Source organism: Poecilia reticulata, chromosome 16 (assembly GCF_904066995.2).
Source record: "Poecilia reticulata chromosome 16, P_reticulata-male-v2, whole genome shotgun sequence".
Classification (NCBI taxonomy): Eukaryota; Metazoa; Chordata; class Actinopteri; order Cyprinodontiformes; family Poeciliidae; genus Poecilia; species Poecilia reticulata.
The window spans coordinates 12,186,384-12,200,167 of record NC_088845.1 but is presented as its reverse complement, the minus strand read 5'-3'; the positions used below and the strand labels follow the sequence as shown (position 1 = coordinate 12,200,167).

The following is a 13,784-nucleotide window of genomic DNA, read 5'->3' as shown; positions in this document are numbered from 1 at the left end:
TTAGATTGTAATAACTCTCTTTGCTATCCTCCCATCTCTATCCATCTCCACGTCCTCCCCATCGCCTCTTTGTTCCTGTTTTAAAACATCTCTCCGTTTGTTGTTGTGTGATTTTGCCTCACCTGCAACTCCTCTGTTTGCTACACCCACTGTGTGTTTTTCTGCTTTGGTGCCGCCTCCTTCTTTTTGAGCTCCTTTTTGTTTTTCCTTTAAATATTATTGTTTTTCTTCTGCTTTATTTCTGTATTGCCTTACCACTGTCCTGTTGTGCTGCCTGCCTACTTTGTGTCTGTGGCACCTCCCCTTCCTTTGCTCCCTTCTCCTTCCCTTCTTCCCTTCTTTCCTCCTCCCTTCCTTTTTCTCCACCAGGTGTCTGTCTGTCAAGAGATGATCACCGAGTTCAGAAACGCCGTCTCCTGTAAGAAGAGCTCCCGCATGCGCCGCAGACGACCCCTGAGCAGCTCGGCGGCGCTGCGACACCCGACCCGCATCGCGCTCGGAGCGCCCCGTCCGCTGCGCCTGGTCCGGGAGATGCGGCTCAGCAACGGGAAGCTGTACAGCGGCGCCGGCCCCCTGACCGGTGGGGCGGGAGGGACAGGACTGCCCGATCTGGGCCCCGGGCCCCAAAGGATCCTAGATGATCCGCTCGGAGCGAACACCACCCCGCCTCCGCCGGCCCCCACGCCTGTGATGCTGCCCGCCCGCAGCTGCAGCCACGTGAGGATCTGCCAGGAGTGCAGAAGGATCCAGAGCCTGAGGTCCGGTAGCTGTTTGGGGTCGGCGTCCACAAGGATACCGCCCTCCTCCGCCCCGCTGCCGCGGCTACCTCCACCCCCACCGCCGTCCTCATCCAACACAGACAGTGAGGGCGGAGGGGGGGCCAGTCCGAGGCGGCAGCAGCGCCACAGCTCTCCGCCTCCGTCACCTCGCCGCGTCCCCGCCCCCCCACAGAGCAGCAACAACACGGACCTGCTGGGAGACCAAGAGGGAGTGTAGGAGCGCTGGGTGGGTGGGAGACTCGGAGGAATGGGTGAGGAGGTGGAGGAACACAAACTGTAAGTTTCTCCGGTTCACCCTGAGGCGTACAGATACAGAACCGACTTTGTGATGGTCAAATATTAGGCTGCTGTTTTTGGCTCAGAAGGAAATTTTGGACAAATCTGAGAGGAGCTGCATTTTCCTGACGGATGATTTTCTCTCCTCTCGCGTCTCCTTCAGACTACGAAGTTCTGGGTTTCTTTTCCAGAGACTCTGCCGGAGGCTAACTCGCCCTTTTGGTAAAACTGAAGCCGAACTGGAGGCTTAAAAACAGCAACAAAAAAAAAAAAAAGACTTCCAGAGAATTATTTACTGTTTTTTTCTTTTGTTGTCTTTGTTTGTTACCATTGTTCTAAGTGGGAATAAATACAGACTATGTGTAACATTTTGGTGGACTGTAACATTCTAAGTGAATTGACAACGGCTAATTTTTCCAGCACTTTTGTGTCCCTCCCTGAGCCCTGAAGCTGCTCTTTGGATGATGCTGTGAAAGTCTGATGAAACCATTCATGGCGTCATGCAGCAGCTAAAAGCTACAAAGTTTACACACTCCTGTTAAAATTTAGACTGCAATGAGTCGTTTCCAAACTTTCTCCATCCATAATGTGACATTTATCCAGGTGACAATAGCCTGGCTGCGTCAACTGTGCACTTCTAGTCTAATACTAATATTTAAGATGAGAACTCAAGCTTGTTGCAAACGTTTTGCTCCCCCATTTGTCTTCTGTTGCCACGTTTCCTCAAATGGAGATCAGGTATTTGTCCACGTCAATTAAATTATAGACATTTTCAAATATTGGTATGCCTTGACTCAAAACCTGCAAGATAAAGACCTTTCCGTGTTGGCCAGATGGAAATACGGTTGTTTTGTAAGGTTACTGCAGATTTGGAGAATCTTTCAGGATCTTTAGGTAAAGATGTGAGATGCTAATAGATTCCCATAAAAGAAAACTGGGTGCTGAAATTCACTCAAAATGTATCTAAAACAAACAAACATCAGATTACCTTTATGCAAACACTAATGCAACATGATTAGCAGCAGATCTGTTTGGTTTTTATGTAATTTGAACAAGATATATTGTATGTCACATTAAAGTTGGGAGGGAATATTTGGAAATTTATTCATCGCTATCTAAATTTTTTAAATCTTAGAATTTAACTAGGAGTGTGCACACTTTTTATAAAACCACTGTGCTGCAAACACAGGCACAGAAAAGTGTGCGTCTCCCTTTCTTTACAGTGTGTGTGTGTGTGTGTGTGTGTGTGTGTGTGTGTGTGTGTGTGTGTGTGTGCGTGTGCGTGTGTGTAATACATGTGCGTCTTGTAAGTCTGTCCCTAACTGCTCTAAATGAACCATGTGTTCAACATCAAAATCCTTCTGCAGATGTTAGATAATCAGACGGCTCCAAAAAGAGAAGAGAGAGCAACCAAGAACCTTTGAAGTGTGAAATTAATCTCCCTCATTATCCTGAGTAACATTCGATGAACCTTTACTTTTTCTTGCCTTTGTTTAAATGGCGTAGATGAGACGGACCAGGCGACGCAGGGAAACGGCGCAGAGAAATAAAACGATGGAGTAAAACTGACACCCTTAAATTAAAATGAGAAACGTGTCCCTCAACTTCTCCCATCATTACGACTGTCCTGATCTATTAATTCTGGGCATCTTTTAAGGGCCTTGTTAACGTGCCAGCAGGCTGCAGCACTGCTTACTGTTCAACACGCTAACTTGGCCGTCCACATTAGCAACTCCTGCCAGAGCGATGGACTCAACTCAGCCGCGTCAATAGTGTTTCAAGCTTTTGATCGTCTAATTAGTCCCCTCTGTGGCGAGGGACTCATTCAGGAAACTTGCTAATGATTTTGAACATGTCTCTAAATATTAATTTATGTCAGCGGCCTCAAACGTCAATAAAGGCAGTTTGAAATCTCTGCTCAATTTAATCATAACCCTGGTAAAGATGAGTCAAAAGCATTCAAATGAAATTAACATTTTATTGCGATGGGAAATCCTCTTAACCCTACAAGGGAAGCTAACCTCCAAAGTCTTCCTCATCTCCGCTCTTGGAGGCGCCAAGGAAAATAAACGGCATTCCTGGATTGGCTAATTAGCCAGCCAATAGCGTGTCAAGTAGCATTACACAAAGACATCGCAGCTCCCTAATCTGCATCTTCTTTCAGATATGTTTAATTTATGCTCTACAAAAATGTGTGAATAGGAACATTTTTCCACACATAAATTGGATTCAGATTCCATAGAAAAATCACAAATAGGTGAATATTAAACCACAGTTTGGTTGGAGTCCACAGTAAATGTAACTAAAGCCTTTCTTAAAATAATGATATCCTTTTTTTTAGCTGCCTTTAGGCTTTATGATGGTGCTAAGGTTGATCTATAAGCCAATCAGCTCTCCCAGGTGTTATTATTAATGTTTAAAAGAGGGTTGGGAAACATTTTAAAGGTTGGATTTTTCTAAATCGGGCAGTGTGCGATTATGACTAATTTAAAACGAGTAAAAACATCGTCATGATAATCTTCCTATTGTTGCCTCCAGATGCCAGAACAGTCCTGATCCAGCTGATTGTCCACAGGACTCAGCTGGCTGCAGGTGTTTCGGGTTTTCTGTGTTAAAAATCGAGTTTTCATGAATCTGCCGTTTTCATCCTGAACGCCTGCAGACTGCTGTGGAAACGCTTTCTTCGGCTCTTTGAGCCATCGGAGTGTGTTAGAGGGGCGTCATCCAGCCGGGACAATGCTTAGTCTGCTGGAGTCTGTGTTTGTGTCAATGTCCCATCTCCACCAACACTGCAGGGACCAAACATTTCCCAGCAGAACGTTGCACTATAATGAGGAGATCGATGTCATTTACTTCATCCATTTGACTTTAATGTTGTGGTTGATCTATATATAGGCAGGGTCCTTAAAGGGAATGCACTGGTGGGTTTTTGTCTTTTCCCCCCTTTCAATTAAATCACTACACATTGAAGGTCACTGCTAATGAGTTGTCAGAAACTCATTTCAACCTTATTTACACCAGATAAACGTAAAAAAAAAAAAATTATATATATATATATATATATATATATATATATATATATATATATTTAAATATCAGTTTGTGTTTGTTTCTGTTTAAGAAACACTCAAGACTAGAGTGATTTTTTTAAAACTCAAAAGGATCTATTTTTAATACATGACTGCATTCAGAGTCACTTTAAAGGCTTTTTTTTTACCAGTGGATTTGTTCTGCTCCTGAAAGTTGTCCTCATTAATATATCATTACCTGCACTTTAGTAACATCTGCTAAAAGCTGCAGCTCACAGCTGTTTTAGGTTGCTCTTGTAGTTTTTGCGTGAAACATGAGGAAGAGTCTGAGCTGCTTAGTCACCTAAACGAAACTTTTTGCATTAAAACTGCAAATAGCTGAGATCAGTTTTAGGTTAAATCTGTATGAGGCATAAATATTTACATATATTTACATCGATTGTCGACAAATGATGGAGGATCTGATGGAAATTAATGTCTGGATGATTAAAAGACCAAAGTTTGCTCTTGTTAACCTGAACAACTGCAATGTCAGCATTTTTCTTTTCTTTTATCAGCTTCTCCAGATTTGATTTGCATTTAATTTTCTCAAAATTTAACAGACATTTGTCAAAAACTTTACCAGAAAACCAGACATAAAAAAAATCCTTCTTACTATATTTTCTATAATACTGATGCCACAGACACACATACAAACATTATCCTTACCAAAAAAGTAATTACTAATTAAAGAAGTCTAATTTCTTTGAGCATGGATTTTAATTTCTTGAGTTAATGTTGCTACATTTATGAGAGTTATGAGGCTGCAAGATGGAGGTAAACGCAGAGACTTTCTAAAGAGGTCAAAGTTTAAATATGACACTAAATACAACAACAAATTTAAGTTTCATGATCTATTAGATATAGAGTAATAACCATAAATCATGATGTAAGCATATGACTATTACATCTTCAATCTTGTTCCTGTTGCAAAGGGTATCAGTTTTTCAGCCACCAGAAAATTTTTGTCAAAAGTAAATATTGAAAGATTAGTTTTTTCCTGCTATTAAATTTCACATGTGGTAACAAGGACTCCTGTGATGTGACGCGCGTAGAGGTGAGGCAGCGTACTTCCTTTGTGGGTGCAAAAAGGATCGTGTCCTGGAAAATGTTTGCAAATTACTGCTGGCTTTTGAAAGGACGACCTGAAGTCGGTTTCTTTCTTGTTGTTGATTCATCCGCTGACCTGAGGCGAGTGAGGTCCGCAGAGCGTTTGATGTTATTCTGGGTAGTTTCTGATGACTCACTGATGTGTACTTGGAGTAATTTTGATTGACCTCTCACTCTTAGGAAGGTTAACCACTGTTCAATGTTTTCTCCATTTTAAAAAGAGGCTCTCAACTTTAGTTCACAGGAGTCTCAAATTCTTAGAAACTGTTTTTTGACCAGACTGATGTCAGAGACTTCGTTTTCGTTTATTTAAACCCAGGCATTAAATTTTGCTTTTTAGAAACTTTTAGCCTGCTTCATTTTTTGACAGGTTCTATTTAAAGCCTAGGTGTGCCTTACGACGCAGCACTCAGCTGTCTGAAAATGTGGGTAATTCATGATTTAACAAGGTGGGCAATTATTTTTTCACACAAGGCCGGCTCGGTGTGAGTAGACTTTTTTTCTCTTAATAAATTACTTGACAACTGATGGGGTCTTTTTCAATTTCTGATCTTAAGATTTGCTTGCTAATCTTATGCAGGTAAAAGATAAAACAGAAAAAAAATATGGAGGAAAAATATCGATTTTCGAGCTGATATGAATTAAAACGTACTCCATCTATGTAAAACCACCTCTGTTCCTCTGTTGCTCCAGATATTTTTTTCTAATTAAGCGTAAACAAACGATTAGCCTCATATACTTCATCACAAATAAAAAACAACCTGATAAACATGTAACCTCTCGTCATTTCCGTTTTACGTCCTTCTATTGGTGTTCTCTAAAGCGGATGATCTAACCTTTTATGAAACCTGCTACCTATTCCTTCCTTCCTGTGACTCACCGTTTAAATGCTCGTATGAAGTCCTGTAAAGTCAGACTACTTCTAAAAGTCTTTGTGTTATTCAACCAACAATGATGCAACATTTTAATGTATTTTCCGGTCCTCCTGCTGTTCCCTCTGTGGGGTTTTTCAATTATTTTTAAGGGTCTGGAATATAGGGAACATTTCACCCTCAGTTCTAGGAAGCAGTTGTTTTGCTGCTTTGCTCGGAAACATCAATATGCAGGATATGGACAGGTGAGGAGCCCAGAGAGAGATCAAGTCTTTGTTTCAACACTCCTGAAACAAAGGAGATCTGAGGCAGTTAGCTGTTCAAACAGCTAAAGCCTTCAGGCTTTTCACGACTCCCGAGGCTGTTGAAGGTGATAGTTGTACGTCTGTGTTTACACTGAATCTGAAACGGAGCTTGAGATGATCTGCCAGAACCACCAGTCCCCCCTTTAGGAATCCTCCTGAAAAATGCATCACTGCAAATTATTCATTTTGCTGTGCAGATGATTCGTTGACACCTTTGTGCTGCAGATAATGAGTGATAACATTGTTTGCTCACGTTATGGCGTTTCTCTGAGTGATCGGTGTCAGCGGAAGCGGGCCGGCTTCGATGTTTTTCTCTTTATCTGTGTTTACTGCTTCTTTTGTGTCCTGAATGCTGACGAGGCAAACCTGGGCTAAAACGCTTCCTCGAGTCGCCACAGTGAACAATCAAAAACTCTTTCATCCACGGTATCTGTATCTCACTTCTCTTTGTTGTCTGAATTGTAAAACCGCGCTGGTTGGCCCTCATGTTTGCAACTTTATTCCTAGATTTGCTTTATTAATGTCTTTAGCTTAAATGTTTTCAACAAACAGTAGAACCATTCAGCTGGTTACTCACAGCTTTAAACCATCAGCTGGATGTATTTTAGAGCTGCAGTGTATGGGGGGAAAAGGTTGCTGGTGTGAATCCCGAAGGGAAGGGAGGGATCACAAAATGAACAAAAAGAGGCGTTTGCTCGATGACTCCACTGGACGAACAAACAAAAAAAACAAATCACATTTGTTTACTTTTATGTTCCTTTTCTTTAGTAGTTTTTTTCATATTTCTATACTAGTGATAAATGGATTATTAAAAGTGATAAATATTCTGATTAAATTGTTATTATTCCTATTGAAAAACTTGAGGCTCTGCTGTGTGATTGTGGATGACGGGTTGAAGAGGGAAGATGTTTGATTGTTATGATGTTCAATTCAGAGAAATTGCCCTGTTGTTCAAATCTATAAAAGAAATACAGAGTTTTTTTTTTGATTAAAAAAATATATTAAAACAGTCCAGCTGTCATGTCTTTGCTTTTCAGCTGGAAAATTAATTTCTGTAGATTGCTCATAAAAGTCATCAGAAAGGATTGTTTAAATTACCGCCAGTCAGATGTAATCAAAACAAGCAGAAAAGCATACGACACACTGATTAGCAGGAGATTACTCTTATCACCAATAGAGCAGAACTATATTAACTTGCATTCATCTTTAATGTAGCTGAAGAAAACTTATCAGAGGTTTTCTTCACCAAGGTTGAGCTACTTTGCAATAAATAAGAATAGAACATTCAGACATTAGATGTGCAAATCCCAGCCGGTCGTAAAGATGACAAATAGACTATGACTGCAGTAAGAGTCTGATTCTTTTTTTCTTGGAGGCTCTAGACAGAAAAGAAAGTCTCACCTCTGATTAGCTGTTGGCTAGTTTGTTGGCTGATGTCCAGTGTATTTGAGGCTTAAAGATTGTGTCACAACTTGCAATTTTACCTCAAAAAACATGCAGGGAAAAAAAATCATTCAAACAAACTGCTGCTGATTAAACATTAATTATTATTTCAGTTTCCCTGCCAATTTATTATACAAGGTTATGAGCTTTCTGTATAAGCACATAAATGTTTATCTAAAATCCGGGCCTATTGAGAAACACAAAGTTAATTAAATATGTTGTCTGTGTATATAATTGCATATGAATGTGTCCCAGTCTAGTCAGTCTTTACACATGTACAGAACACTGGAGCCTAATTAAGTGTAATGAGGGAAAAGACAAGTACTTTACGCTGCAGAAACCCCCATCTTTTATAGTTAGCAGGACATGAATCTTTAATTTAATTAATTCAGAGACGAAACTTTTCCTCTGCTTTTAGGAAATGGCTGCATTATCCAAAACACACTAAACAGTTGCCACCTATCTTCATCCACTCTTATTAAAATCTGCTGACTAAACTACGTCACGTTTTGCACCTGTCTCACATTTATACAAACATCTATTTATGTCGCTATTTTTTTAAACCAAACAGTGCAAGCTGTGTGTTCTAGCCTTTCACAAGCTGTGCGACATAAATTTAGACATGAAAACCTAAAATCATCTTGGATTGAATCAAAATTTACAGGTTTTAACCTTTTTTATTATCTTTCTTGGAACATAAATGTATTTTTATATTTCCACATAAAAGACTTGATGCAGAATTTGGAATTAAAGGTAACATTTAATAAGTTTTTGAAATATTGACAGACAATTATCAAATGTGACAAACGGTACAACACTGGACTCCTGATGAATCCCGTAATGGATTTAATTAAATAAATGTTTATTTTAGTCATAAGAGACTTGAAGTCTCTCAAAATGTTAAAATTTGACTGACTTGGAAAAAATCACTTACACAAATGAAAACAATGTAATATTTTTCTTCCTCTTCCCGCTTCACTGTGAACTACTTTGCATTGGTTTGATACATAAAATCTCAATTAAATAAACTTGCATGCTTCTTTTTTAGCAGGAGCAGAGAAACTGGTCACATTTATGGGAAGATAGATGGAGTGAAACAAAGGGTATTTCTATGGAAAGACTAAAAAAGGCATGACTGAGAAGGACGAATGTTCACCTTTTAGCTTTCAGTTCAGCAATCATAAGCGTACAACCAAACCTACAAGAGCTTAAAATCATTAAATCAAGTTTTTACCTTGAATCAAAGTCTGAATCTGTGAAAAAAAACCTTCAAATTTGCTTTTAATCTTCTATCTTAGTAAGCTTGGTGTATTTTCTAAAAATATAAGAATGGGCAACATTTTAACTTCTTAATTTACAAACCTGATGGATTCGCCAAAAGATCAGCAGCTTCGACTGCAGAGAGGATTTGACAAAATATTGACTCAGACAGGCTGAGTACAAAGACACGTCACTCTTCAGTGTTTGTCTTTCATTCGATGCGGCACTATGATATAAGTAAACATTGTAAAATAATTTTGATTTTAATGTAGAAAAGAGCAAGTTGTGTGAATACTTTTCCAAAGTAAAATCCTGTCGAGATCAATAAACTAAATCATTATTACAGCGAACAAAAGGGATAAACCAATGGATGAAAGAATAAAACCCTGGAGCTATGAGGACAGAGAAAGAAACTGAAAAAAGTAAACGTGACAAGAGAAAAGGCAAGTAGCTGCACACCTTACAGAATAAAACATTCATAAAAAGTACTATACAGTTCACTGTTCTCCAGTAATACAGTCTGCTGGGGAGAAAGTTGTAGTATTTACCCAAAACATTTATTTCATAACTATTCCAAATGTTTTTGGCCTTTTCAGATTCCAATCTATAAATACGTCTGTTTTTGGGATAATATGGCAAACAAAGTGAAGCTGAAGTATCTCAAAATTGTGTTTTGTAGTCTTGAAGGAACTTCCTTTTCATTTCAAACTTGAATTTCTCTGCAAAACAAAACCACAGTCGATGTGTAATAAGACAGAAAGGATCTTTATCAACTAGCATAATGAAAGCAACATAAAAATAAAGCTTAATGGTCATTCTCATACGCTCTTTTTGTCTATAATCTAAAATGAAAATAAAGCTTAGAACAGAGGACAGTTAAATGAAAAAAAAACAAAAACAAAAAAAACCATTGTACCCGGGTTTTGACAGCGTAGTGCCGACATAGCAGTCTCACACCCACAAAAGTGACACCTTCAGGAAATGTCTCTCAGAAACCACAGAAATCTTAGGCAGCAACACCCATAAACATGACTGTAACATCAAACCACCATGGGCATGTGTTACTTTTGCAGTCAGGGTAAAATTGGTACAGACCAGTGCACACCATGTAGGGGAAATCAATGCCAACAGAGTTTTCCAAAGACCGACTATCACTGTCTCTGTTTCTAGGTTGCAGCAGGGAATGCACAGAAGTTACTGCAGAAATCCTGCTGTCCCGAACCATCCTGTTAAAATCTGAATAATTTCTACTCGCATTTCCAATAATGATGTTCTTGTTTCCTTTTTTCAAAAATTAAAAACATGTAGTATGGAAACAAAGTCTCAAAGCGAAACCAAAGCTTAAAAAACACCTTGGAAATATCACACTAGATCTGCTGAAACTACAAAACCTTACCGTCTAATTTCCCCTGTAGGCGTGTTTACAATCTATTAATGAGAAATATTAAACAAAATCATCCCTGAGCTTTACACTCATACAAACATTCATATATAAACATTTATACATATGCATGCTATGCTTTCTGGGTCTTTATTTGTAAAGAAAATCTTGAAAAGCATGAGCCATTCCTTCTACTTTCTATTTGTGCACTATTATGTGTTGGTTTTTCACAAAAAATCTTTTAAGACTACCATACCTGGCCCCAAAAACATTGACACCTGAATAAAACTGAGCAAATAACCTTTCAATTTGATAGTTACTGCGTAGGCAACTGTCTTTCAGCTGGCAACAAGTTGCTTAGCTCCAGCTGATGCCTTGAATAGCTTCTCATTTCTTAAAAAAAACATGTGAAAAGACACACAGAAATGCTTTACTTTGAACAGAAATCTGGAACCTTGACTGTTCAGAAACGTTTGTGTGCTGGAGGTGTTGAAGTTTTAAGCCATTGGATCTGATTTTATCCAATCACTAAATTAGGCCATGATGTATGCAATACGCCAGCTTGATGAAGCTAACTGGGAATTGTGTGTGCTGTAAACAACCCCACGGGGAGTAGAGTCACGACATCTTTGCCAGCAATAAAATGTCTCATGCATTCATCTTGCTCTGCTAACCCAGACTAAAGGGCTCTGTTCACTTCCTCTGCTGTCATTCCCAAACTACAACCCTACGGTGCAATTCTAAAACATCGCAGAAAATCAACATCCTCGTTAATAACTCCTTCTTTTTACTGATTGGCAAAGTGGAAATTCAGCTGGAGAAATCAAGCTCAATGGGAGAAATCCCAGACAAGCACTGAAGGGAGATGCGAATCGAGTAGAATTGGGTATGAAGGCAGTGACCAGGATAGTATAACTAAGGAATATGTTATAATGATAACTGTGAAAGTAAGAGCATTCCCACAAACCCAGTGTGACTGACTTTGAGGGATTATTACTGAACAGATGTGTAGTCATAAGAAAACCACTACTCAGTGAGGTTAACCAGATAAAGGGGCTTACATTTGTAACAGATCATTTCGATTTGACTTTTGAGTGACATAAGAAGGTCATGTGATCTGATGCATCCAAATTTACCTTCTTCCAGAGTGATGGGCCCATTAGGGCAAGAAGAGGCGGATGAAGTGATGCACCCATCATGCCTGGTGTGTAATGTAGCAGCCTGAGGAGGCAGCACTACGATTTGGAGACGCTGGAGCTGGTCAGGATTAGATTCACCAACATTAAGAGGTCAGATCTTATCCTCATCGAGAATCTTGGGAATGGTCTGGAGAATCCTTTGCACCACGGTCCAACTCTCACCTCTTCAATGAAAGATATGTGTGAAAAATGAACGCGACGCTGGATGGAAAGAAACCTTGTGATTTTCATAAAATCAGTTGTAATCTGCATGTGACTAATGAAACGGAAAAACCTTCAGGAAACTGAACTGCCACAGAAGATAAAAATCATTTACGGACTGAAAAATTTCACACTCCTCTAGATTTGACTTGGCAATCCTCACTAGTCATAGTGAAACTAGATTCGTTCTCTCAATCTAAGAATGTGCACAAACATTGAGTAGCAATATTTCTGTCATTATCTGGCAGCACAGTAACCTCAGTGCAACAGTGACCTCAGGTGACCAAATGATGATAATGCTGATTCTTTGTTCACTTAGACATCTACATCATTTAACAAAATAAAAATGTCTTTCTAAGATGATCACATAATTACTTAAAGTGTTGAATCTTTCTCTTTATTTTACTTAATTGCATAACTTCATTAATCACGCCTCCTAAGATACGGTGCATGTCTGGAAGAAAGATGCAGACAACCATTTTATTTTGATATGCAATTTCTAAGATAAATTGTTCCAATGTGGCTCTTGTAGCGTTATAAATTGTACTTATAAAAAGTAATCACTCCATTAGATTTCTGACTTTTTATTGCTTTTACAAATCAATCATGATCAACAAAATCAAGCATATCTGGACCTTCTACCTTTGCAAGTCGTCCAGGGCCTGCTGTCGAGACGCATCCTCATGGCATGATGCTGCCAGCACAAATGGCAGCATCATGCCATTATTCCCAGTGGGGATAACGTGTTTGATGTCCACCAAACACAACATCTTGTCAGACGGCCAAAAATCTCCATTTTGATCCAATCAGGCCAAAGGAGTTTCTACCAGTTGACCATAAAGCCGCTACTAGAGCGTTAATGTGAGTTCTTTCATTGTCACTGTCCCATAAAGACTCCAGGTAGCAGCTATTTGTAGGAAAAAAATGTAAATTTTAAACAGACAGATTCAAGTTTTCTGCTTAATCATTCAGTATTAACTGATAAAAAGCTGCGTTTTAAATGTCATTCTCGCAAGAAGGTTAATTATTGCCGTGACTAGAAATGCTTCATCGATGATTAATTGCTAAACTCCAACCTCATGATTACACCTGCTTGTGGAAAACATTACCCACGCCGAGGTTTGGAGAGCAAAGTGTAGCAGATTGTTACCTGATAACACATTTCCATTTGACTTGAAAAGATTTGCAAGCTGGCAACCTCGGTGTAGGATGTGACCCATGAAACTGCGCAGCAGCGAAACAATGAGCTTTAAAAAAGTAGATCCAGAGTTATATCTGCTTCGGCTTTGCTGTAAAATATTTACAACATTTGAAATGTTTTCTTTTTAAGTAAATGTTTGTACTTCACATAAAGGCAAAAAAATATCCAGATGTGGTGAAGCTCCATTAGATCACTTGGTAAGCGACTTCTCCACCCACTGATGTTCTGTTATCTTGCCTTCATCAGGGTGTTGCTTCCTCGTCTCTCGATTTCTCAATTACAGGAGCTCATTTCCTCTAGTTTTCTAAAAGGCGGAAACGGCAAATATCCCACATGTTGGCGCCGTTTGCTACAAGATCAGTATGACTGCAAAGGGAAAGAAGTCAACTGTTCAACCAGCCAGTAAAAAAAAAAAAAAAAAACTCTGATTATTAAAATATAACCACAATGATTTTCAGCTGTGTTTTTATTTAATCTTTGGTTTAAAAAAACCCAAAGTAGAGACTGTATGAGTGCCATGGCCAATAGTATAAAAATTAATAACATTTCTATAGTCAGATTTTTCTATAAATTAGTTTTTCTCATTCTCTGATGCTACAACGCTTCACAGATGATTCATGAGGAGTTTTTACACTCATTGGTCATGTTAAGAAATCCTGCCAGTAGAAACTTGACCCACTTTTGCCTTA

At 39.0% G+C, this 13,784-nt stretch overlaps 1 protein-coding gene across 6 annotated transcripts in view; it reads left to right on the top strand.

Moving 5' to 3' along the window:
• grik5 (glutamate receptor, ionotropic, kainate 5) overlaps positions 1-12,265 on the top strand; it is a 138,663-nt gene extending 126,398 nt beyond the window's left edge. For 3 of the 6 annotated variants that reach the window (XM_081616854.1, XM_081616852.1, XM_081616853.1), the window contains one exon: positions 370-1,423. In XM_081616854.1, coding sequence (XP_081472980.1) covers positions 370-996 — 627 coding nt within the window. In that variant the 3' untranslated portion in view covers positions 997-1,423. Of the gene's footprint in view, positions 1-369; positions 1,424-11,640 lie in introns of those variants that run through there. The other 3 variants (XM_081616857.1, XM_081616859.1, XM_081616861.1) reach the window with 2 other exon arrangements.
• The last annotated feature ends 1,519 nt before the right edge of the window (positions 12,266-13,784 follow it).